Source organism: Schizophyllum commune, assembly GCF_000143185.2.
Source record: "Schizophyllum commune H4-8 unplaced genomic scaffold SCHCOscaffold_8, whole genome shotgun sequence".
Taxonomy (NCBI): Eukaryota; Fungi; Basidiomycota; class Agaricomycetes; order Agaricales; family Schizophyllaceae; genus Schizophyllum; species Schizophyllum commune.
In genome coordinates, this window is record NW_026089545.1 from 1,828,065 (window position 1) to 1,850,236 (window position 22,172).

Here is a 22,172-nt window from a genome sequence, read left to right on the forward strand (position 1 = left end):
GCCAGACGCTTCGCGACATGTCCATTACGCCCAGTATGGATCGGACGTGCATCACAGCCCTACGTCAGCTCGCAGCCCAATTAGTCATCGCTCTCCCAAACCTCCTGGCCCCCCTCCGAACACACCACTCCCTCCCCTTCCTGCCAGGGTGCCGCGGAGGGTGTTACAGGAGTACATCATGTACGAGGACCCTGCGGAGGAGTACACCAGTCAGCACGCCGCCGACCTCCACCATCAACCTCGGTCGGTCCCCCTTGCAAGACTGATGCAGCGTCGGCTGTCGGCCGTACCCGAGGAGCTCGAAGACACTTCCCTCCACTACGAACGGCCTCCACCTCCCTCTCGCCCCGTCAGGGCGACATATGCGAGCACCGTCCTTCGCCAACCTCTGCCGCCCTCCGCGCAGCCTTCTTGGAGGGCCAAGACGAAGTTCCCGGTGCCGAAAGAGACGGAGTCCCGTGGGCCCACGCGGGTCAGGCGCGTCGTGCTTGTAGAGGAGGACGAGGACCCTTACCGTTGGGGCCCGTCGCCGGCAAGCACTGCGCAGGACCGCGACAACTCGAAGAGGGTCCCTCTTACGCCTATGACCAACCGGTCTCGTAGCAGCTCGATAGCATCATCGTCTAAGGGCGATCAGGAACCTCTCGCGCCTATCGACAAGGAAAACAAAGCGTCGGAGCCTGTGAAGAAGCCGAAGAAGAAGGTTCGCGGGGGTAGGAAGATCAAAAGCAAGAAGGCGGCAGCAAACAAGTAATCACTTTGGTATCACGCTAATTTTCCTCATGTCCCTTTCGCTTGCAGTGTTTTGCCACCAACATCGTCATTCGTGTTTTTCGCTCCCATCGTCGTCGCCGCTCTGTTTGTATATCGAGTATTTCCTGGTTCACTCGCTTGTTTTTCATCAATGGACGTACAACTTTACCTTCGTAATCGTCGTTGTTATCGCACTTTTCTCTCTTCGCTATTCCTGTGTTGTACAGTCTGATGTTGTCCGCACCCTCTCATCCTAATAGGTTGTCCGCAACTGATATACCCTCCCCATAGCACTGCATACATAAATATAAATGTACGGTCGACGTACAAGTCCAGTCCCAAATAAGATAGTTATTTACTATCAAGCTGTCCCCAACGGCTCGAGGCTTTTACCTTGCCAACGAACTTTTTCAAGTCGGCCTGACAAAGAAGCCAATCAGCAGATGTTGGCGAAGCGATATGAAAGGGGAGCGTACAATGAACACGTCGGGCAGTTCCACGCTCGGGAAGTGACCACCGACCTTATGCGAGTCATTGTAGAATACGATGTTCTTCGCTATCCGCGCGTTCACGAGCCACTGCGGCGCGTAGGCCGGGTCGTGGGGGAACGCGCTGGCGCCGAAGGCGACCTCGGCGGGGATGAGCTTGCCGAGGACCTCCTTCTCCATGTTGCGGCGCGCGTACTTGTAGATGCGCGCGTGGCCGGAGCTGTCGGAGAGGAGGTAGGTGATGGTCCAGGTAATGACCTGGGTCTTGTCCCATTCGTAGCCGGGCGTGGAGAGCGCGCGGAGCTTGTCGAGGATCCAGGCGAGCATGCCGATGGGGGAGTCGAGGAGGGCGTAGGAGATGGTCTGGGGCTTGGTCGCTAGCAGGCATGTGAGCAGGTGGGTAGAGCACAAGGAAAGAAGGACAAGCGTACCTTGGATCTTCGAGAAGCCGGACTCGCTTCCCATGAGCCACTTCTTGCCAAGCTCGAGGCGGAGGGTGTTAGCGAAGTAGCCGGTGGCAAAGCGGATGGTCGTGATGGGCTCAGAGAGCGGCGAGGGCAGGCCGGCGACGAGGAAGTTGAGGTGGATGCCGACGCAGGCTTCAGGGTGCTGGATGGCCATGATACGAGTGATGAGGGAACCCCAGTCACCTGTGAAGGTCAAAATTAGTCTGGTGGCCAAGCATAAGATAGTGAGGGGTCGTACCTCCTTGCAAGAGGTAGTGCTCATAGCCCAAGATCTTCATGAGCTTGTGGTAAATCGAGGCAACGCTGCCCAGAGAGAAGGATTGTGACTGAGTGCAACTTAAGCAAATTAACAAGCGTACAACGCCGAGACATGCTCGCCTTAGGCGATGAAGAGAATGTGAAGCCTGGGATACTGGGCGCGACGATGTGGAATCCGGGAAAGTCCCCCTCCGGCTCAGTCAACTTCAGCAAGTTCTCTACCTGCAAGACGCGTCAGAACTTCGCTTCTCGTCTAACTCTATCGAGCTCGCCTCCATGAAGTTCCCCGGCCATCCGTGAGCAAACAGGAGCGGTACCGCGCTCGCGTGCTTGCTCCGGTTGTGCACAAAGTGCAGCTCGATAGTCTCCCCGCCTTCTTCGATCGGCACGGTGAACATGTCGAACGTCGCGTTGATGCGCGCCTCCTCCGCGCGCCAGTCGTAGCCATTGCGCCAGAACTCGGCGTACTCGTTCGCGACGGACGACGGCACGCCGTCCTCCCATTCCTTGCCCTCGGCGTGCTCGACGTCGGGGATGATGTTCGCTGTGCGCACGCGCTCGTTGATCCAGCCGAGCTTCTCGTCGGACACCTGGATCTTGAAGGGCGTGGGGGTCGCGGTCATGGTGGGTGGACGGGACGAAGGAGTGGGTGGAGGAGTGGATGAAGGGTAAGAAGAGGATGTGATACCACCTGCACGGCGCCTTCGGACTTATAAGCCATGGGGAGTGGGTGCGGGGAAGGAGGTGGTCGTCGTCGCGCTTGCGCCATATCACATGCGCCAGGGGCGCCTAGCGCGCTCGACGTCCGGCGCATCACCCTCCGGGGAGGCCCCGCTGCGGGCCGTGCAGGGGCCGTGGTTTCGAAGTTCGATCCCGCCTGGAGTCCGCTGGGTATCATGGAGGTCACCGTTCCGGAAGGCAGCAAGAGCATTGATATACATTGCAGCGAGGTGTAGACATGATCATAACGGTACCGGTCAGATTGCAGACATTGCCGGAGGCCTAATATCTTCCATCGCCTCAGCAAGTACGGAGTCCCGGTGTTTATGGCCAACTACCGCTCTCAGGCAGCGGCCCAACGTCCATGCGACATTGCATTGTGCTTTTCGCTCCTGCACGTCGAGCACCGATGTTCGTGTGGGCACTTTCCTGCGGGCTTTCTACACCCGCCCGTCGAATTGAAGGCAGAGCAGAAAGGCTTCCCCTTCGCGCCACCTCTCACGAAGCGCTTGTCAGCGCTGCCTGCCGCGGGCATAGGTCCTTTACCCATCTGAGGGTTAGGTGAAGATGAACATCTTGAGCCTATCAATACGGATCGGTAAACGTACTTCGGGGTGGTCCAGCTCCTCTGGCGCTTGTAGCTATCGACAACGTATCGAATGTTGACGATCTATGTTCAAGTGGGCAACTGGCGCAAGGAGGCTTGAGCTTGAGGAGCTGGAGGCTCACGATTTGTTTACTGTCGGCCGCGAGAGATAGAGAAGACCCTAGAGAAGAACCAGTCAGCTGGCGTCCCGCTTCACATGCAGGCTTTGCTGGGCAGAAGCCCTTCATGTCGGGCTATATCTTTCAAATGACACGCAGAAGTCCGCTGCCTCCTGGCTGGAGGATTCGTAGTGCTTCATATCGATAGAGAAGTGGCTGCGAGCGTCAGTCACGGTAGCGATCCTACACGGCAATGAGAATCAAGGGAGGCCCATGCGTTCGAGTCGGACGTGCTCACAACATGCTGGGACGATCACCTCCATTTACGAAGAAGATCGATAGGACTGGGCGGAGGAGTTTGCGCAGCGATCACTTAGACCTTATAGGCGTCGGCGGCGCCCGTGCAGCAGGCTGCGAGACGGACACAAGACGGAATCGTGCAGATGTTGGGTCTAGCTGCTTTTCTGCGGTTTCGCGGAAGGGAATAGGATGAATGTGCGGATGAGTCCAAAGGACGGTGATCATACACGCCCAATATACACAACAAGCCGCAAAGTACAGCCTCCAGGAAGAATGTCACAGTCAAGCGACTCAGAAATCGTCCCCCGTATCGACATAGTTGGCCATCGGATCTTCTGCCATCCGCCGCTTCTTCCGATAGCTCTCTATCAAAACCGTCAGCAACAACCCTCAAGCACACACGCAACCCTACTCACCCAATTCCTCCTCCGTCACATCCACCTTCCCACCATCCAGCGCCGTCCCCTTCGGCTTCTTCGCCCCACCCCACTGTTCGTCCTCCTCCAGCTCGCCGCGCATCTTCCGCTTCCGCTCCTCGTACCGCTCCTTCTCGCTCTTCTTCGACGCCGCCTCGTCCTCCCGCGGCGGTGGCGGGGGCTCGTACGCGGGTTGCGCGAGGAGGGCCTTCGCGGTCGACGCTTCGGTGGCCTCGATGCCAGCTTTGCCCGCGCAGTAGGAGAGGTGGACGGTGTTGTGGCAGCAGGCGTAGCCCCAGGCGCCGGTCTCCTTGTCGTACCAGGAGCCCCAGACGGCGGTGTGGTTGTTGATGAGAACTGTGGGGGGGGGAGGAGTTAGTACGCTTTATCCTGCAGAAGTAAGGTTTCGGATGCTCACCATCTTCCGGATACTTCGACCGCGCCTTCGCGCGCTCGCGGCCCTTGATGACCTGCCCTGACCGCGAGTACTCGACGTAGTTCTCCGTTTGGCCTTGCAAGAGCTCTTTCGGTGCGGACTTGAGGTACTCCTCGCCGCCGTACTTCGAGAGGATGCTGACTTTGGTGGTGTCGCGCAGCTCTTCTTTCTTCTGCTTGAATTCCTGGTGCAGGAGCTCGCCCTGGGTGGGGTTTGCGTTGAAGTGGAGGTCGTTCCCGCGGGAGGCGGCTTGGGCCGCGAAGAGTTGCAGTTGCTGAACTGCTGGGGCATCACCGGACCATCGTAGGAAGTTCTCGCCGGCGAAGGTAGCCTGGGCAGGGTGTCAGTGGAAAGACAAGGTCATAAAGTATGCAACGCACGTCTTCCGGAGCGATGTCTTTTCGTGGCGCCTCTCGCATAGATCGCGTCTTCGGGTCGTAGTATGCACTTGAGGGGTCCAAGTTGATGAGGTACTTTGCAGTGTCTTCACGGATACGCAGGTTGCGGACCGTTATCCGCGTCTTCGTGTCCATCTTCTGCCCCACCGCGTCCGCCGCATCCGCATACTTGTCCTCATCCAGATCCTCCTCGTCACTCGACCCGAAGTCCGGGTCGGACTTCTTCCCCGCCTTCGCGACCTTCCGCACCGCCGCCAAGTCCGTCGTCGTCTGCTTGTCGATCTCTTCCTCGCGCAAACGCTGCCGCTCCGCCTCGATCGCCGCGTACTCGTCGTAGATCTTCTTGTGCTCCGCGGGGTCGTACCCGTTCCAGCGATCGCGCTTCGCGTCGTAGCCCGCGGGGACGTCCTGGATGACCTCGTCCGCCTGGATGTCCTTGCTGGTGAACTTGGCGCCCTTCTTGCGCGGGCGCTCGAGGCAGTCGCGCTTCTGGTGGGTCATAGCGCCGCAGTTCTCGCATGCGCCCTTGCGATATTTCTTCGCAGCGGGGCCGGCGCGCGCGCCACGGTCGTACCAGTCGTTGATGGAGGGCTTGGGTGGAGGGCTATGCAGGCGCTGATGGCTGAGGGACGGTGCTCCGTTGTCGAGGTACCATGGGGCCTGTGCGAGGTATTCTGTCCCAAGTTGAGTGAGGTGCGATGCATAATGGGATCATGCTACGCACGGGGAATGTGGGGGTTGATGGGCTTGCCCTCCTCGTCGAGCGCGGCTGGCGCTGTTCCTGCCTTACGGGCTGCATCGAGGTCCTTCTGGCGCCTGTACTCCTCGCGAGACAGCTTTCCAATAGCTGATATATCACTTTCAGCACTCCAACTGAAGACGGGCGTATTACTCACCTGACGCCGATGCCATTTTGTAAATTTCCGGTCAGTGGCGTTCAACAAAGTCGCGTGTTTTGTGCAATGAGCAGAAATAGAGTGATACAGAGAAGCCCAATGGTGAATATAGCTGGACGCAGGTGAGCGTCGAAGGCAAGGCACCAATGGGGTATAAAGCACGTGGTTGCTTCTTCTGTTATGTTTTTCCCAGGCTTTTCTTCTACTCTAATGTCCTCCTCCGACTGCTTACACCGGCCTCGCTATGGCTCTTTCTGTGTCGAACAGTCTGATCATCACACTCTCATACCATGAAAATGACATTCGTTCAGCTTCACGGCCTATCAGTCCTTTGTCGCAAGGGCCGGCCGTTAGCGAGTCCAGCGCATACATCTCCTTCAATGACGAGGCATCGAATGGTTGACTTCCCTCGCATGTTAGAACCCCTGACGACTCTGTCACGACCTTTCATCCGGGTACAGTTGGCAGTTGGCCCTTAGGTATGCATACCTTCCCGCGATGGTCGGATGCGACTGTCGGCCCTCTATATATTTCTGAAGTGCTGCGCGCTGGACGAGGTCCATGCTCATTTCTCCTTGCCAACTGCCATCCTCATTTCCTACTCAGCCATGGCCCTGAATGACCGTCCTGGACAAACACTGGATTTTTTCGCCGCGTTCAGGGCATTGCTGGAGACGGTGAGGCTGATGAAGCGGAATCCTTGTGAGTTCTATCTATACTACGCTTGCATCATAGCTGAGAAGGACCAGATAGTCAACTATCATCATACGACGATGAGGATTGCAGGCGTACGAGCGCGTACCCCTATGACTTGGAAGACAGCCCGTCTGCAGCGCTATTGGACGACGGCCTCTTGCGCACCAAGCACCAAGATCGTCGCGGAAGACTGTGCGCCTTTTCCTCTACCATGTTGAACTCAGATCAAGTCAAGGTTAACGACCCTCACATCGCAGCCCGTACTGTAAGGCGGTCGCCTTCGTTATGCTGGCATGTGCTGCGTACATCTTGTTTAGGGTGATGGACTGGGGATTTTCGGTGAGTGAAAACAAAGCCTTGCGATTCGAGGCTGATCTTTATTGTAATAGCCTGAAGAGAATGTGCTCGATGATAAGACAGATTTCGGAACGGCCTTGGGTTGCTTCGACGTACCTTCCTTCTACCTGTCTTCCGAGGTCGTGAGGTACGCCGTACCTCTGGGCGAAGACGCGGCCCACGCCCTCGACGTCCACGGCGATGCTGCCGGATCCATAACACTCGCCGTTGGTGACGCGGACGCAACTGAGGTTATGTACGAACTCAGCTTGCGCACCAATAATACCCAACTCCTCGACCTCGTTTCGGTCCGCCGGCCACAACCTGAACTCGGTGATGATCGCATGCTCTTCACTACGGTCCCCCTTTCCAAAGGCGACACCTCTTGCGCCCGCTTCGACATGGTCGTGCGCGTCCCGCCCAATCTCAAGAAGCTACACGTCGCGTCGCACAGTACAACCCACGTCCGCTTCGCCCCAGGCGCCGAAATCCGTCTAGAAACCCTGTTCGTGACGCTGTTCGACATGGACTCACGCAACCGCATCCTCCCCGACCTAGCGCTGCAGGCCGACGCGATATCGCTCGAGGTATACAGCGGTGGGATCCTTGGCGCCATCGCAGTCGTCGACAAGGCGAGCTTGAAGACTCAGCGAGGAGACGGACACCTGCACATTGATGCCCATCCTGTTCCGCGCGGCGGCGACCCCGTTTCCTTTAGCACGCTGACCGGAGAGGGAAGTACGAACATAACATGGATAGGGGATAGCGCGGCTGAGCACAGGCCGATCCGAGGGACGCACATTTCGTCGCGCGGTGGAGACGTGCGTCTGGATTATCGCAGCGCAGATTTCGAGGGTTTGGTGCAATTGGATTCGAAGACATACTCTGCGAGCGCACTGCAGGCGATCGAGCAGCCGAGGGTAGAGGAAGGGAGTGGTGAGGGTGGCATGCCGTCCGACCCGCGATGGACGCACTATGCGGGCGATCGGGAGGGTGAGGACCGTCTGTATATCGAGTCAAGCGGCTGGACTGGGCTGTATATCTGAGTGGGGTGGGTAGCTTGACGCGAATAGAAGACGACATGGTATCAGGCAGCGGGATGAGGGATGGAGGGAAGTCGAAGGCAAGCGCTGTATTATGGTTGTGGGGTGACTATGGTACATTGCACAGATGATGACCTATAAGAACCGGGTAGTACACTATGAGAGGGTATGAAGATACAACAAATAAGTTATTGTTTCGGGCTCTGCGCCATTTCCAGTGGTGCGATCGCGAGTGGGTGGTTCGGGTGCTCGACAACGCGGACGTGTCTCCGCTTCTCATTCCGTTCTCGGATGTGCTCGCCTGGGCGGCAACCGCAGAAGAGATCCTGGAAGAACATGGCGGTGGTCATGGCGAGCTGTTGAAGAGGGGATCAGGATGGGTAGCATGGATAGTGACTTGCGACGCACCCCGGCACATGCAGTGATGAAGCCCGTTATTCCTGCAAATATGGCGGACGCGGTGAAGCCCAAGCAAGATAAGACGGCTGGCGAATATGTCAGTTGGTTGGTAGATCGCGACTGGCTGGCCACGCACCTCCCATGATCTCTGCGAAATTCGTGGGCGTCCGAGTTGATGCGCTCAGCGAGAGGCGTGCCGTTGCGAGCCTTAAAGACGCTTGACCGACTCCGAGCGGGTGATGCTTCTGACGTCATGCGCTGACCAGTGCCCAGCATCCTTGGGCCTTCCGGTCCTTCGAGCTGCTAGTCTGAGGGTACGTAGGGCATGCGTAGGAGCATGCTGGAGCCCCGAAAGTTTACCCAGTTCATCGTGCGGAAGAGGGGGATAGCGCGCGTGCAGGCGCATCGCCGACTCGAGGTGGCAAGGGTCATTACCGGATATGTATGCCGGCGATTGCCGATAACTCGACTTTGCCGGAAACGGGACGGATCTCTTGTGAGTGCCGACCTCCACCACTACTTGTCAGTGTTCCTTACTACATGTTTTCGGTGGGTCTACATTCTGACTCTGAGGCGCATAAGAGGTAATCTCCATGTAGTCAATGGCAAGTTAGGTCCTTTCAGCCGCCCTTGATCGTTTGCCTGCAGACGAGATGATGACTGCGAAGACAGAACCACCTTCCGTATGCGCTCTCTCTCACCAGGCTCCTGCATGTGCTCTCAAACGAACTACTCGATATTATCTTCGCATCTACGTAGGAAACCGACTCCTTGCGCTCAAGTACAAGGCTCCGTACTGGTCATTGCCGCTTGTTTGTCGCACCTGGCGCGAGGCAGCGCCGCATATGCCATCGGTCTGGTCCCAATCCTCCTCTACGCAACTTCCTGTCTCTAGAACTCGTACATCGCCCTCACTCAGGCTGGCCTCGTACGTCCTCAGCGAAGCTCGGTCTCTCCTTCAATGATACCTGAATCACTCTCGTAACCTGCCATCTGCGAAATCTCCAGACCCAATGGCCGGACGCACGGTGGAATATTGTCTTCGACATGTTGTGGACTTATTACCGGAATCCCTGGCAGACACTGTACTACTTCGGTAAAAGACTCGTGCAGTTCAATCAAGTGCGTCAGGAAGTGCCGTCAGCGTTGATTTTCAGCATGCCCCCCATGGTCAACCATTCCACCTCAGGGTGTGCAAGCGTCTTACGTAGACCATCATCCCTCGACCGCTGCCATCTCGTCCAGCGTCGAGCCGCATACCCGCCTGCTTGTCGGCATGCCGACAGCTGGACGACAACGTACGGCAGACGGGGCCTTTCACCCTAACGGTACGGACATCGAGCTCGCCAGGTATGCTAGCGGTGATTCATCCAACAGGTCTGGGCTTTGGTTGGGTAAGGCTCAGTCGCCTGATACAGTAGTAGGTGGGTTCACCAAATAGTGACGTGGCCTACTACCATGTATGCGGCGACTTACTACATTACGCGTGTAGCGTGTTGGGATAGTATTGCATACCATGGACTCGGACTCGTGCGGTATCAGGTAAGTGTTTGGGGCTATCATAAGCTCTCCATTCATCTTCTAATTGGGCGTCAGTGCGGTAGAATCTTGCTCGCGGCTCTCCGCTCTCCGTTCGTCCAAGCGCATAGGCTGCAACTTGATCTTCATCCAAGATCTAGATGAAGCGGTCGCAAGTATCGTCCTCCTAATGGGCGCTCCTATCCTCTGCAAAAACGCTTCATGTGAAGTAATAAAAGCCGATGCCAGGGGGGCTTCCACCCAACCTCCTCCTCTGATTTCGGCGAGCTCGACCCTGTTGCCACACAATGCACGCACATAAGACCCATAAAGACCCACGCTAAAAGTAAGCATGCACGTTCACCGCTATATACCGCCTAACATAGTGGCCCTAGCCAGTAGCGTGGTTCTCTGACCGTAGCATGGCGATGACAACGGAGGGCCCTTCACGACCGGACGTTTCGAGCCTGTATGTCCGGCGGAATGCGTTGAGTGTCGACCTTTGGACCGCTGGAAAGTTGACTAATGTTGCACGTTAGAGCGCCTGTCGGCGCGTTCCGTAGGTGCGTGGCAGCCTTGCGAGAGACATAGTCACCGACCTGACATTGGAGTAGGACATCACCCACCTTCCTGCGACAGCACACACCACGACGGCGACCCCCATCTCCCATCGATGAATTACTAGTGGGCCATCCAACCCCGTTTGAGCGAGCCATATACCACTCTGAATATTCCTTGTAAACGAACATCAATTGCAGATGTAAATGACAGCAGTAAAGATTGGTTGTGGTATGAGTAGCAGTGTGTACGGTAAAGTAGAAATCGCGAGAAATTGGATGTTGGTACAGAGAATGAGTGCATCCGCCAATCCAGTGGCATAGACATCGTTGGCAGCGGTCGGTATGATACATAAAACAAAAGTGGGCCTGTGAGTACATGGAGCATGCAAGAAAGGAAACGTGTGGTTAAGCCAAGAAGTGCCGTGTCCAAGAAATCAGTGGGAAGATGCAGGCAGTATGTGGCATGGTATGGGATGGGAAGCACGATGAGCAGGTGTGAAGGGGGACGAGACGCCCTAGTGGGCGACAATGCGTTTGGGGCGTAATTTCTTAGCGAAGGTATGGGCTAGCCCCTGGACGAGTGTGATAAGCCTGCTGGTTGACATAATTCAGGCCATCGCAGACGTACCGCCACTCGGGACGAAAAGGAGGAAAAGCTCTTGGCGCGACGCAGGCGGGGCGCGGAAAGGTCGTGTTTCTGGTCGACGGCCACGCGCAGTTCGGCGGGCCCGGGTTCTCGCTTAACGCCCCCCTTCGCGTGCGGTTAGCGATGCGATGGCCATAGATACGGCTCAAATGACCTACCAGGATGTCAAGGATGATGCGGTAGTTGGCGGAGGGGCTAGGGATGTTGATGTACGCCTGGAAGTCCATCAGCACGTCGCGCTCTCGGGGTAGCCTTAGGATGAGTGAGGCCTACCTCGCGATCGGACTCGTCATCGTCGAAGTCGAATGGTTGGAGCTCGTTCGTGCAGCGCGCGCAGCAGGCGTGTCGGCGGCGTGGCATAACTTCGTCGGGATAGTAGTTGAAGGGGTACATCTCTTCGGATTCCTCGTCATCGCTGAGGTCCAGGAAATCGATGTCGGTCTGATTGGGCGCGGTGGAGATCGAGGCGGCGGTAGAGGTGGAAGCGGAAGACGAAGGCGAGGGTGAGGGCTGCGAGAGCATACTTATCGATAGCAGAGAAGCCGGGCGAAACGAGCGGCGAGGACAAGTCGGTGTCGATGGTGAGAGAGAAGGCCAGCGACGCGAGGCCCGGATGGTTTTATATGGCGAGGCGCGTGCACCGGGACACGGACCCGCACTCCCATGAATCACGACCTTGTTTGCGATCTAACCTCGCGTTAGCGGCTGGCCTTCTGTCCAGAATAAGCGAGAGGTCGACCGACCTCGTGCGTGACGCAGGGGATCTTCCAAAGGCCGGATGTAATCCTCGTGTAGCTGGTAGTCATCCGCGGAAATGAAGTACTATACTGTGCACCCATTGTCCGATGCGAGAGCTGTGACTCGATGGTGGGAAGCTGAAGGGACGGTCCCGAGGTCAGCACTCGCAGCAGAGGAGGACTGACTGCTATCTGCCACATAAACTCAAGCCTCGCCTGATTATTCGGCTTTCAAAAGCATCTTGGGTATGGAACCCCAGCCTAGGAAGGCGGAAATCAGGGCTTCCGCTCAGGTAATTCTGCACAACTCGTTCCCGACCGCCGGAGGACCGGTCGCCAGGCGCACTTCGCCCGTTTGATTCACTGAAGAGTTCAACATTCATGCAGTGGAGACGGAACCGACGCATAATGGAAAGAACGTGGCATGCCGCTACCACGTGCGGTGAGTTATTGTTCGGAGTAGGTAGGTGTGACTCACGAGCGCCTCTCTACGTCCGGCTACTGAGGAGCATGCCCTGCATGCAGCGGCACAATGAGCCACAGACACAGTGCATAGCTGCTTCTCCTACCGATCCCAGCCGAGGAGGTTGGTGCTAAAAGCAAGATGTAATGCCGTACTGACGATCTAGGGCTGACCTGTTTCCTCGTCGAAGATTCCATCGCCTGGGATTGATGAGGATCCCTGAGGCCGTCCTTTTGGGCCTGCTGGAGCTAGCTGCTATAGTCATGCACTGCAGGGCGCGGGTACGCCCTGATTTCCTCTTCGCGCCAAGGTCTAGACAGAGAAAGCCGCAGGGTGTCATGGGTACTGAACTGAACAATGCATTGTCAATGTTATTGATATTCAGCTTCGATGTCGGGTCAAAAGGGCGCACCTGAGAATATTACATGCAGCAGCGGGTATGTAGTCGGCAAAGGATTGCCATTTGCGACGTTCGTGAGGCCTGACGGTGTTAGCTGGCCATTCCGGTGGCATTTTCAGCACACTACCCGCGAATGCGGGGAAAAGTCTATGGAGGAGACCGACGCGCGTCCCTTCTGGTCTGCGACGCTTTGGGAGGTTCGAGGCTCAGGTTTGGTGCAGTACAGAGGATATAACGGCGTCTATGTGTCGGGGGCGGGAAAGAATGATATACGTTGCGTAGGCCAGCAACAAAAAAAATAAAGCCAGTAGCTCTGCGACGTAAGAAGGTGGGCGACTACTGTACCGGTATGAATGGAGGCAACCGTAACGCGTAACGCGGGCCCAAACAGTTGGCTATTTCGAAGAAAGTAACGCGTAACGGAGGGGGTGGTTGCCATCGCGCAAAAATCGACGAAAATTCGAATATTTCCCGGGCGCTGCCCAGACGGTCTTTTTCGCTCGGGAAACAGGCTATATGTGTCGTAAGTGCCACATCGGAGCCTTCCTGCTGCTGTACGTCTACTTTAGCCTAGTAAATGTTCAAATTTGCCTTGACTGGTTGCTTATTCAACTAACCGTAACGCCTAACGTAGGGTCAGTTGCCTATTAGCGGAGGGTTGTTAGCGTAACGCACCCCCCACCGGTTGCCTCCATACATACCGGTACAGTATGCGGCACGGATAGCGCGATCGCAGACCACTCAGGTAGGTATCGGCACGCACTCTCATTTCTCCGGCTCGCCCCCTCAGTGCAAGCCGCTTTGGCCACGTCATGTGTGCATATCCACGGGATTGCAGATGTATACCATGGAAGTAGAAGCCGCGAGCAGGATTGTATTTCCAGAAAACGGCAGGAGAACATGAACGTCGAAGACAAGTGACGCGAATGGCAACTGCCGAGCGCTAAGGACGCGTGACGGTGTGTGACGCGACGCGTCGTGCACCTCATTACGCGACGATCATGTACGGCAGGGGAAAAGACGACCAGGAAGCTGCAGGTGCGTGTCCCTCAACCGAATTCCAGGGAACGTTGACTGAGTATCCTGTTAGACTCGACTACTGACCCTGGATTCGTCTCCTTCTTCTCACATCTCCCCAAGAAATCGCCCGAGACGGGCACACTCCGCCTCTTCCATCGCCAGGGCCCCGACGAATTTTACTCCTGCTATGGTCCAGACGCCCTCTTCGTCGCAAACTACGTCTTCCACACCAACTCTGTCATCAAATACCTAGGCCATGGCGGACGCGCGACCGGCCTACCCACGGTCCACCTGAAGACCACTGTCGCGCAAAGCTTGTTACGAGATGCGCTCACCGTGAAGCAACTGAAAGTGGAGATATACGTCCCCGAGAGCGGCCAGGGCAAGCGCGCGACAAAGTTCCATCTGGACAAGGAGGTGCGCGATCGCTCGAAATAAGTAACGAACCGTCGCTCATGCGCATCCAGGCCTCCCCAGGAAACTTGCAGCAAGTCGAAGACATACTGTTCACCAACTCGGACATGACAACTGCCCCTATCGTCATGGCGATCACCCTTGCAAGCACGCCCGCGGCTGGTGGCAAGACCAAGCTGAAGACAGTCGGCGTCGCCTACGCCGACACGAGCCTGCGGGAGCTCGGTGTAGCTGACTTCGTGGACAATGAACTTTACTCCAATACAGAGTCCCTCATCATCCAGCTTGGCGTGAAAGAGGCTGTTATCCCTATGGGCACGTCGAGTGGAACGTCTGAGCGCGACCTAGACTTGAACAAGCTGCGGTCGGTGCTGGACCGATGTGGTGTCGTGATCACGGAGCGCAAGCCCAGTAAGCGTCCCGCATATTGCTTCTGACATCAAAGCTCATTCTCATTCCAAGGCGAGTTCAGGGATAAGAACGTTGCGGACGATGTCCCGCGCTTGCTGGTAGCAACCCCCGGGACCTCAACAGCCGATCCCACTGCAACCATTCGTAAGTACAACGATGAGCGCCTGACCGTCCTCTCACATTTGTTGTATAGCCGAACTCAGCCTGCCGAACGCCAAAGGCGCACTGAACGCATTGCTCGGCTACCTCAGCCTCCTCGCCGACCCTGCCAACCACAACGCATGGACAATCCGTACGCATGATCTGGAGCAGTACATGAAGCTAGACGCAAGCGCCTTGCGAGCGCTTAACCTGGTTGATATGACTGGGCAAAGCGTGCGTAGCCCTCTCTGTGTCTTCACCCATCGTTCTCACAGCGACTACAGGGCCAGTCCAACAAGAACACGACCTTGCTAGGCCTGCTCAACAAGTGCAAGACAGCGCAGGGTACTAGGATGCTGGGGACTTGGCTCAAGCAGCCGCTCGTCAACTTGCATGAGATTCGTGAGTCGGTCCCTTCACGGCATTATCCCCATCTCTGAACCCACGCAGAAAAACGGCAGGAACTCGTACAAATATTCTTCGATGACGCGAATGCGAGGCAGACGCTGCAGGTTCGCCCAATTGCGTTTGATCTTTGTATTCGCTGATCTGTCTGGTCAGGACGAGTACTTGAAGATGATGCCCGACATGCACCGTCTGGGACGGCGGTTTCAGAAGGGGCTTGCGACATTGGAGAATGTCGTGCGCGTATACCAAGTCATCCTAAAGGTAAGGTACACCCTCCGTTCTGCAGTGCGCCGTCGCTGACCGCCTTACCAGCTACCCGGCATGATAGAGGCGCTGGAAGCCGTGCGGACGGAGACTCCAGAGCACCAAGCTTTGATCGAGGAAACGTACCTCAGGGAACTTCGGGTTCGTCGTTCATCCGTCTATTCATCCTCCATTCACCCGTTTCTCCATCCACCCATTCCTCCATCCATTCATCCTCCTACCGACCTACCGCTAAGACTGACTTTGATCTGTATAGGACAAAGAAGCCAGCCTGTCCAAGTACTCGCAGATGGTGGAGCAGACGCTCGACCTCGACCAGCTCGACAACCATAACTACGTCGTGAAGCCGGATTATGACGAGCAGCTGCAGGAGCTGCATAATAAGCTGCAGGAGGTGAGTGTCTTCGCCCGCGATGCGCTCATACTGGCTTGCGCTGCCATGTTCACTTGCGCACCAGGCGACCGAAAAACTCGACCAAGAACATCGCAGAGTCGGCGAGGACCTGAACATCGAGCTTGACAAGAAGCTTCATCTGGAGAACAACCCGACGTACGGCTACTGCTTCCGGTTGACGAAGAACGTGAGCACCTAAATGTACTTTCAGTACCCCTTCTGACTAGACTGACATTCCCGCCAGGACGCCAAAGGCATCACGAATAAGAAGGACAAGTACATCGAGCTGGCGACGAACAAGAGCGGGGTGTACTTCGTGACGAAGAAGCTGAAGACGGCCGCGGCGGACCACAAGGAGCTAACGCAGGCGTACTCGAGGAAGCAGAGCGGGCTTGTGAAGGAGATCGTGGCTATCGCAGGTGTGTTGGTCGACCTGCGCTTTTCAAACCGCTCAGCGAACCTCTGCAGCCACATATACCTCGGTCATGGAATCCCTGGATAGTGTCATCGCGCACTTGGACGTGATCATTAGGTAGGGGAAGCTCGTCACTACCGCCTGTGCACTACTGAGCGTCTACACAGCTTCGCGCACGTCTCCGTGAACGCGCCCGTCACCTACGTCAAGCCCAAGGTCGTGGAGCGCGGCAACGGCAGCTTGATCCTCAAGGAGGCGCGCCACCCGTGTCTCGAGGTTCAGGACGAGGTCAACTTCATACCGAACGACGTCGAGATGATCAAGGACAAGAGCGAGTTCCAGATCATCAGTGCGTTCACTTGCGCTTTATCTATGTGCTCGATAGGGTGCTCAATGAGACCCTCACATAGCTGGCCCGAATATGGGAGGGAAGTCGACGTACATCCGGCAGGTGGGCGTCATCGCACTCATGGCGCAGACGGGGTGCTTTGTACCGTGCGATAAGGCGACGCTGCCGATCTTTGACTCCGTGCTATGTCGTGTGGGCGCGGGTGACAGTCAGTTGAAGGGCGTGTCGACGTTCATGGCAGAGATGTTGGAGACTGCGACGATCTTGCGGGTAGGTGCACTTCACTTCCCCGATTGAGCCTAGACATTGACTTCTTGGGTAGTCAGCCACCAAGGACTCGCTCATCATCATCGACGAGCTCGGACGCGGCACGTCAACCTACGACGGCTTCGGTCTGGCATGGGCGATTTCAGAGTATGGCTACTCTCCTTCTCTTGCTGGCCTCACCGGCTAACCCTCTATAGACACATCGCCTCCCAGATCCACGCCTTCTGCCTCTTCGCCACCCACTTCCACGAGCTCACCGCCCTCGACCAACAACTCCCACACGTCACCAACCTTCACGTCGTCGCGCACGTCAGCGGGGACTCGTCCGGCGACACCAGCGACATCACGCTCCTTTACAAGGTCGAGCCGGGCGTATCCGACCAAAGTTTCGGCATCCACGTTGCGCGCCTGGCGAACTTCCCGGAGAACGTCGTGAAGTTGGCCAAGCGCAAGGCAGACGAGTTGGAGGACTTTGGGAGTGGTGAGTTGCTTACGTTGTATGTGCTGTGCATAGCCTTGTACTGACCACCCTTGCAGAGGACAAACGCTCTGCACCAGAGGCTCCGCCCGAGGTGACGGAGGAAGGCCTCAAGATCGTCGAGGACTTGCTCAAGCAGTGGGCGGGCGAGCCGGACGGCGAGGACGTCGAGATGGCCGACGTCGATGACTCGCCCGAGGCGCAGCTGGAGGAGCTGAAGAAGATCGTCAACGCACACAAGGAGCAGATAGAAGGGAACGAGTGGCTGAAGAAGGTGATCACTGCGCTTTGAGGGGGCTTTCCGGACATCTTTCTTGCTAGTTTTCTTGGAGGCATCATCATACTGTACCATTAGTCTCGCAATACGTTCTGCTTCTGTCGCTCCGAGAAGCTGAATTGTGTTGAAGTCAGATACGGGTATTTCCGAGCGCGGTCATGGTGAGCGATTTGCGGACACGGTCGAATACAGTAGCATCAAAGTTCGAACCTGACTCTCATTGTTTAGCAAGTTCGCGCGTACTTCCTCCTGCATGGACAACGGACTCAGCTCGCTGTCCTCCCGTGTTTGTGTGGTCGATCAAGGATTTCTGACCATCACAATGAACTTGAGCTGCTATCCAAGTTGACGATATCGTTGATTGTCCGGCCCCGGATCCTCAGCCGTCGGACAGGAGCCGTCATAACTCGCATTTCCGCAACGGAGAACGGTAGAGACCCGTATTCTGCGTGATTTAGTCCATCACAGCAGTGCCAACACTGCTGCTTCGTTTGCTGTCCAATAGGGTCCAATCGCAGGGTAGCATCGTGATAACAGTCCAGGCAAGCATTCACGCCCTTGCGATCTACGGGACCTTGGGCTTAACATACTCCCTGTAGTCAGAGCTCACATCGATGCCTCGGGTAGCCAACCGTACCACTGGCAGGTAGCCATTATAAAGTGGGGATCAGCAGACTGCGCTGTCTTGAAACAAAGCATCGCGGCGCGTCTTCGCCCTTTCCACTTGAACGATGTCAGCACCCTCGGCGAAATATGTGCAGCTTGGAAAGAGCGGTCTGCGTATCTCCGTCCCCATTGTACGCTCTCCAATCCACCATATCGGTGTGTGCGTTACTTATACCCTCCGACAATTGTTTTCCAGGTCGGCGCTGCGAGCTACGGGAACCCCAAATGGGCGGTAAGGCGCCGGTAAAGAGACTTCCAAGCAAGCATTGATTCGAACCCAAGGCGACAGAGGAGTCAACACAATGGGTGCTGGACGAGGAGCGCGCCCTGCCCATCCTCAAGGCTGCATGGGATCGTGGGATCAAGTGCGGGCCTTGGCTTCATCTGGCAGGGATATCACTGACAGCACGGCAGCACTATTGATACCGCCAACGTGTACTCGAACGGCGACTCGGAGCGCGTCATTGCCAAGTTCATTGAAAAGGCATGCCTTCCCCTCCTTTCCTTCCCATTCAGGACGCCATTCACCAAATAATCCCAGTACCAAATTCCCCGTGACGAAATATTCATCCTCACCAAGTGCTATGGCCTCACTGCGAAGGGCGCGGACCACGATATCTTCACACACTCGCATATCCCGGTTTGGCGCCAGCGCAGGGAGTACGTCAACTGGATGGGCCTCTCCCGCGCGGCCATCTTCAACGCCGTCGAGGAATCGCTCGCGCGGCTCAATACGTCCTACATCGACCTCTACCAGATCCACCGCTTTGACCCGGACACGCCACCGGAGGAGACGATGAAGGCGCTTCACGACCTCGTCGAAGCTGGCAAGGTGCGCTACATTGGCGCAAGCTCGATGCGCGCCTGGCAGTTCGCGCTTCTCAACGAGGTCGCCGAGCGGCACGGCTGGACGAAGTTCGTCAGCATGCAGAGTGAATATTCGTTGCTCTATCGCGAGGATGTGGGTCGCCTAATGCTCCGGACCACTTGTCTGCGAAGTGCTCACGCGATCTATTGGCAGGAACGCGAGATGATAGCGTACTGCAAGTACCATGGCATCGGCCTGATTCCCTGGTCGCCCTTGTCCGGCGGCGCGCTCGCCCGTCCCCTCAATGCCGAGGATACCCCCCGCTGGAAGTCCTTCAATGCTTATGGGGTCAACACACAACACGAGATTGACGCCGAGATCATCAAGCGGGTCGATGAGGTCGCAAAGAAGCGCGGCTGGGCTATGTCTCAGGTCCGTACTTGATGGGTTCATCTTCCACCATCTTGTACTTTTTTAGTCTGACATCTCTTGGAGGTCGCACTCGCATGGGTTGCGCGCACCGTAGACAGCCCTATCGTCGGCTTCAACTCGATCAAGCGCGTTGATCAGGGCATCGTAGATGGTGAGCTGACCGACGAGGAAGCCAGATATTTGGAAGAGCCGTGAGTCGCTTTCGGCTTTACGTGGGCTACTATCTCGCTGACGCGTTTCTCTAGCTATGTGCCGAAGCCCGTTCGAGGCCACCCTTAAAAGGAAGGATGTTAGTGGCGCATTTCTACGTGACTTCAGCGGATGGCTCTTTGTTTTCATATGTAAATTTGTACGTGATTAGGTAGTGTCAAAGCTTTGGCCAAAGGGAATTACGTAGTTGGTCCTCTGTCATAAGTGCTTCAAAGATTTAGCAAGGCCAAGTCGCAGGGAAAGGGGAACAGTCGCATTCTGTCTACTTGGAGCTTTCGCATGTCACTGTCTTAGTCCAGCCTCCGCAGCGTCGCCCTGGGCGCAATGGAGAACCACGTCCCGCCCATAACCACCAGCATCGACAGCACACTGCGAAGGCTCTCGTTAGCATATGCACTGCCCAAGCACCACCACCACCACCACAACCCAAGCACACAATGAGCATAAAATGGGACACCGACACTTACAACGGCTGCAGCGAACTGATACCAAATTTCGACGACAGCACGCCCGTGATGAACGGCAGCACCGCCGAGCCCGACTGCCCTATTCCGCCGATCCACCCGAGGCCGCCGGCGAGGAGCCAGGGCGGAAGCGTCTTGCGCGTCTGGCTGACCATGATGGGGTACATGGGCCCAAGGAGGAGGCCGATGATGGCAACGGCGACGGCATTCTCAATGAGGGAAGGGATCTTCCAGACAGTAACCTCGAGGCTGGGAAACGTGAGAACGTGAGCGGGTGTATGAGGGGAGGTGGAGATGTGGATGCGAAGGTGTAATGGGAAGAAGAGGACGTACGCGATGCAGATGAGGGTGTAAACCATGACGACGCGCTTCTCGCCGACCTGGCGGAAATGTTGTCAGTCAAAAGCCATAGCACGTCCTACACAGCGGACGCTTACCCATTTGTTCACCCAAAGCAACAGAATGCGGCCCAGAGCGAGGCCACCGAAGAAGCCAGAGGATAGGTAACCGGAGCTGCTCCCACCGCCGCGCTCGTCAATGACGAACGTCACGATCCAGCCTGTTCAGCATGTCAGTCTCGCAGCACCATACCAACGCGCGATGGACTCACCGCCAAGCGTCACCTCCGTGCCAACATAGATGAAGCAGAACAGCGCCGTAAGATGAACAGTCGGCAAACGCATGAGTTGACGGTATTTGCTCGTCTCATTGGCGCTGCCCGCGTCAGGCTGCTCGTAGCCCGCCGAGGCCATGAGTTCTGCAAGTGGTCAGTCGCACTGACGGTCTCAGGCATGTCTCGAGAGGCGTACCATTGTACGTGCGCAGCCGGAAGACGGCAAGGATGAGGGCCGCGTTGGCGCAATTCAGGCCGAGGGTGATGATGTAGAAATATGACCACTTTTCCAGCTTGGAGAATTGCGTGGCGACCAGGGGCGCGAGAAAAGCACCGAGCCCGTACGCACTCATCATGATGCCGACCATGGTCGAGCTGAGATGCCTAATTAGCCGCGGAAATTGGCAGAAGTGTAGCGATAGGCCGCTCACGGATTTTTCAGACCGCCGACGAACGATGACGATCCAGCGTTCTAGAGCAACGTGTCAGATGAAAAGGGTCGAGTACATTTCGAGGTATACCGACCGACCTGCAGAGAAAGGCCAAAGCCCGCAAAGAAGAACGCTACAGCAAACACCGGAAAGACGGGTGCAGGGATTTGCATGATATATGCAATGGACTGGAGAACCGAACCTGATCGATGCATGGGCGTCAGAAATCTCCGTTCAGAGTGGCCTCGCTACCTAGAAACATGGTCTGTCCAAGGCGTCAGAAGACGCTCGTAGTCGCGAAGCAGCCGCGAGCTCACCTTTCCGAACCCAAGCTTGTCAGAGAGGTAGACATTGGAGAAACCTCCGACGATGTAGCCCTATATCGATTGAGCACTCCTAGTAGCTTGACGAAGTCCTGGCGCTCACGGCGGCATACGATATGAAGATCATAGACACTGTGATGAAGCCAATCTACAGAGGCATCAGTATAGGTCGATATTGCGTGTATGATGAAGACTCACATTGTAGCGCGCCTGCATGGTGGGGAGGAGGGCACCAGGGGCGCCGTCGTTCCATCCTTGCAGTAAAAGCACGAAGCAACAGATTCCAAAGTAGGTCAGTGCCGCACGGCGCTGCTTGGGTGTTCTCGTGGGGGTGCCAGGGCTGTCGCTGTCTGCTGGGGGTGCAATTTCGTGATGGATTGAAGGAGGCGTGGATATGATCGGCTTCGAAAGGACTGGTGCCGGAGGATGTACACCCTGCTCTCCTTTCGCTGATCATGAATCGCCCGTCAGCGCACGGAAAGTCGTCGATATGGTGTTGGGCCGCACCCAAGCCCGTCTCCAAAGCACTGCTGACCTCTCCCCCTCGTCCCGACAAGCTACAATTCTCCGCGCTTGGCGAGCACTCGACGATTGTGGAGACCCTGGACAATTCGATGTTCTCCATCTCGCTGGATGGCGTGATGCTACGCAGGACTCTCTTGCTCAGGTCTTCGGCCCCTTATATGCAGCGGGGGCAGGCGAGCGTCACCGAAGATGATCCACCTCTCGAGCGTCACCGGAGATAGCGAACT

The 22,172-nt window shown here is 56.5% G+C and overlaps 12 protein-coding genes across 12 annotated transcripts; 5 read left to right on the forward strand and 7 right to left on the reverse strand.

Moving 5' to 3' along the window:
- Window positions 1–265: 265 nt before the first annotated feature.
- SCHCODRAFT_02508268 (uncharacterized protein) lies at window positions 266–754 on the forward strand (the record flags this gene model as incomplete). The annotated part of the gene is made up of 1 exon (XM_003030408.2): window positions 266–754. One exon carries the CDS (start codon window positions 266–268, stop codon window positions 752–754), a length of 489 nt encoding a protein of 162 aa, XP_003030454.1.
- A 350-nt stretch (window positions 755–1,104) lies between these two features.
- Window positions 1,105–2,589, reverse strand: SCHCODRAFT_02507512 (alpha/beta-hydrolase; the record flags this gene model as incomplete). The annotated part of the gene is made up of 6 exons (XM_003029998.2): window positions 1,105–1,173; window positions 1,230–1,618; window positions 1,673–1,891; window positions 1,947–2,044; window positions 2,079–2,184; window positions 2,208–2,589. 6 exons carry the CDS (start codon window positions 2,587–2,589, stop codon window positions 1,105–1,107), a joined length of 1,263 nt encoding a protein of 420 aa, XP_003030044.2.
- Window positions 2,590–2,876: 287 nt separating this feature from the next.
- SCHCODRAFT_02632441 (uncharacterized protein) lies at window positions 2,877–3,356 on the reverse strand. Its single transcript, XM_050345711.1, has 2 exons — window positions 3,295–3,356; window positions 2,877–3,236 (listed from the first exon to the last, which is right to left on the reverse strand). The coding sequence occupies exon 2, from the start codon at window positions 3,234–3,236 to the stop codon at window positions 3,030–3,032; it is 207 nt and encodes a 68-aa protein (XP_050199325.1). The 5' UTR covers window positions 3,295–3,356; the 3' UTR covers window positions 2,877–3,029.
- Window positions 3,357–3,820: 464 nt separating this feature from the next.
- On the reverse strand, window positions 3,821–5,980 carry SCHCODRAFT_02679567 (uncharacterized protein). Its single transcript, XM_003029997.2, has 6 exons — window positions 5,838–5,980; window positions 5,666–5,788; window positions 4,924–5,615; window positions 4,526–4,874; window positions 4,108–4,464; window positions 3,821–4,056 (listed from the first exon to the last, which is right to left on the reverse strand). Exons 1-6 carry the CDS (start codon window positions 5,851–5,853, stop codon window positions 3,983–3,985), a joined length of 1,611 nt encoding a protein of 536 aa, XP_003030043.1. The 5' UTR covers window positions 5,854–5,980; the 3' UTR covers window positions 3,821–3,982.
- Window positions 5,981–6,462: 482 nt separating this feature from the next.
- Window positions 6,463–7,963, forward strand: SCHCODRAFT_085505 (uncharacterized protein). The gene is made up of 4 exons (XM_003030407.1): window positions 6,463–6,539; window positions 6,587–6,725; window positions 6,791–6,872; window positions 6,923–7,963. Exons 1-4 carry the CDS (start codon window positions 6,524–6,526, stop codon window positions 7,913–7,915), a joined length of 1,230 nt encoding a protein of 409 aa, XP_003030453.1. The 5' UTR covers window positions 6,463–6,523; the 3' UTR covers window positions 7,916–7,963.
- Window positions 7,964–8,100: 137 nt separating this feature from the next.
- SCHCODRAFT_02750377 (uncharacterized protein) lies at window positions 8,101–8,454 on the reverse strand (the record flags this gene model as incomplete). Its single annotated transcript, XM_003029996.2, has 3 exons — window positions 8,101–8,268; window positions 8,321–8,397; window positions 8,448–8,454. 3 exons carry the CDS (start codon window positions 8,452–8,454, stop codon window positions 8,101–8,103), a joined length of 252 nt encoding a protein of 83 aa, XP_003030042.1.
- A 386-nt stretch (window positions 8,455–8,840) lies between these two features.
- On the forward strand, window positions 8,841–9,432 carry SCHCODRAFT_01319709 (uncharacterized protein). The gene is made up of 2 exons (XM_050341441.1): window positions 8,841–8,860; window positions 8,911–9,432. Exon 2 carries the CDS (start codon window positions 8,965–8,967, stop codon window positions 9,274–9,276), a length of 312 nt encoding a protein of 103 aa, XP_050199326.1. The 5' UTR covers window positions 8,841–8,860; window positions 8,911–8,964; the 3' UTR covers window positions 9,277–9,432.
- A 1,472-nt stretch (window positions 9,433–10,904) lies between these two features.
- On the reverse strand, window positions 10,905–11,557 carry SCHCODRAFT_02507423 (uncharacterized protein; the record flags this gene model as incomplete). Its single annotated transcript, XM_003029995.2, has 4 exons — window positions 10,905–10,961; window positions 11,018–11,140; window positions 11,194–11,250; window positions 11,309–11,557. 4 exons carry the CDS (start codon window positions 11,555–11,557, stop codon window positions 10,905–10,907), a joined length of 486 nt encoding a protein of 161 aa, XP_003030041.1.
- A 1,258-nt stretch (window positions 11,558–12,815) lies between these two features.
- SCHCODRAFT_02632457 (uncharacterized protein) lies at window positions 12,816–13,261 on the reverse strand. The gene has a single exon (XM_050345712.1). The coding sequence runs from the start codon at window positions 13,072–13,074 to the stop codon at window positions 12,877–12,879; it is 198 nt and encodes a 65-aa protein (XP_050199327.1). The 5' UTR covers window positions 13,075–13,261; the 3' UTR covers window positions 12,816–12,876.
- A 375-nt stretch (window positions 13,262–13,636) lies between these two features.
- SCHCODRAFT_02601119 (DNA mismatch repair protein) lies at window positions 13,637–17,488 on the forward strand (the record flags this gene model as incomplete). Its single annotated transcript, XM_003030406.2, has 18 exons — window positions 13,637–13,673; window positions 13,726–14,072; window positions 14,123–14,480; window positions 14,532–14,624; window positions 14,674–14,855; window positions 14,906–15,023; window positions 15,072–15,133; window positions 15,183–15,290; window positions 15,342–15,434; window positions 15,550–15,687; window positions 15,752–15,874; window positions 15,932–16,106; window positions 16,156–16,219; window positions 16,270–16,451; window positions 16,513–16,721; window positions 16,774–16,865; window positions 16,916–17,199; window positions 17,256–17,488. The coding sequence occupies 18 exons, from the start codon at window positions 13,637–13,639 to the stop codon at window positions 17,486–17,488; spliced, it is 2,898 nt and encodes a 965-aa protein (XP_003030452.1).
- A 258-nt stretch (window positions 17,489–17,746) lies between these two features.
- Window positions 17,747–19,819, forward strand: SCHCODRAFT_02349812 (Aldo/keto reductase). Its single transcript, XM_003030405.2, has 9 exons — window positions 17,747–18,015; window positions 18,073–18,270; window positions 18,336–18,371; window positions 18,422–18,504; window positions 18,554–18,623; window positions 18,681–19,100; window positions 19,161–19,379; window positions 19,443–19,570; window positions 19,625–19,819. The coding sequence occupies exons 2-9, from the start codon at window positions 18,205–18,207 to the stop codon at window positions 19,656–19,658; spliced, it is 1,056 nt and encodes a 351-aa protein (XP_003030451.1). The 5' UTR covers window positions 17,747–18,015; window positions 18,073–18,204; the 3' UTR covers window positions 19,659–19,819.
- On the reverse strand, window positions 19,674–22,148 carry SCHCODRAFT_01129508 (MFS general substrate transporter). The gene is made up of 12 exons (XM_003029994.3): window positions 21,928–22,148; window positions 21,619–21,869; window positions 21,524–21,568; window positions 21,415–21,474; window positions 21,350–21,362; window positions 21,196–21,299; window positions 21,098–21,138; window positions 20,863–21,041; window positions 20,664–20,810; window positions 20,491–20,612; window positions 20,057–20,433; window positions 19,674–19,958 (listed from the first exon to the last, which is right to left on the reverse strand). Exons 1-12 carry the CDS (start codon window positions 22,043–22,045, stop codon window positions 19,880–19,882), a joined length of 1,536 nt encoding a protein of 511 aa, XP_003030040.1. The 5' UTR covers window positions 22,046–22,148; the 3' UTR covers window positions 19,674–19,879.
- Window positions 22,149–22,172: the final 24 nt, after the last annotated feature.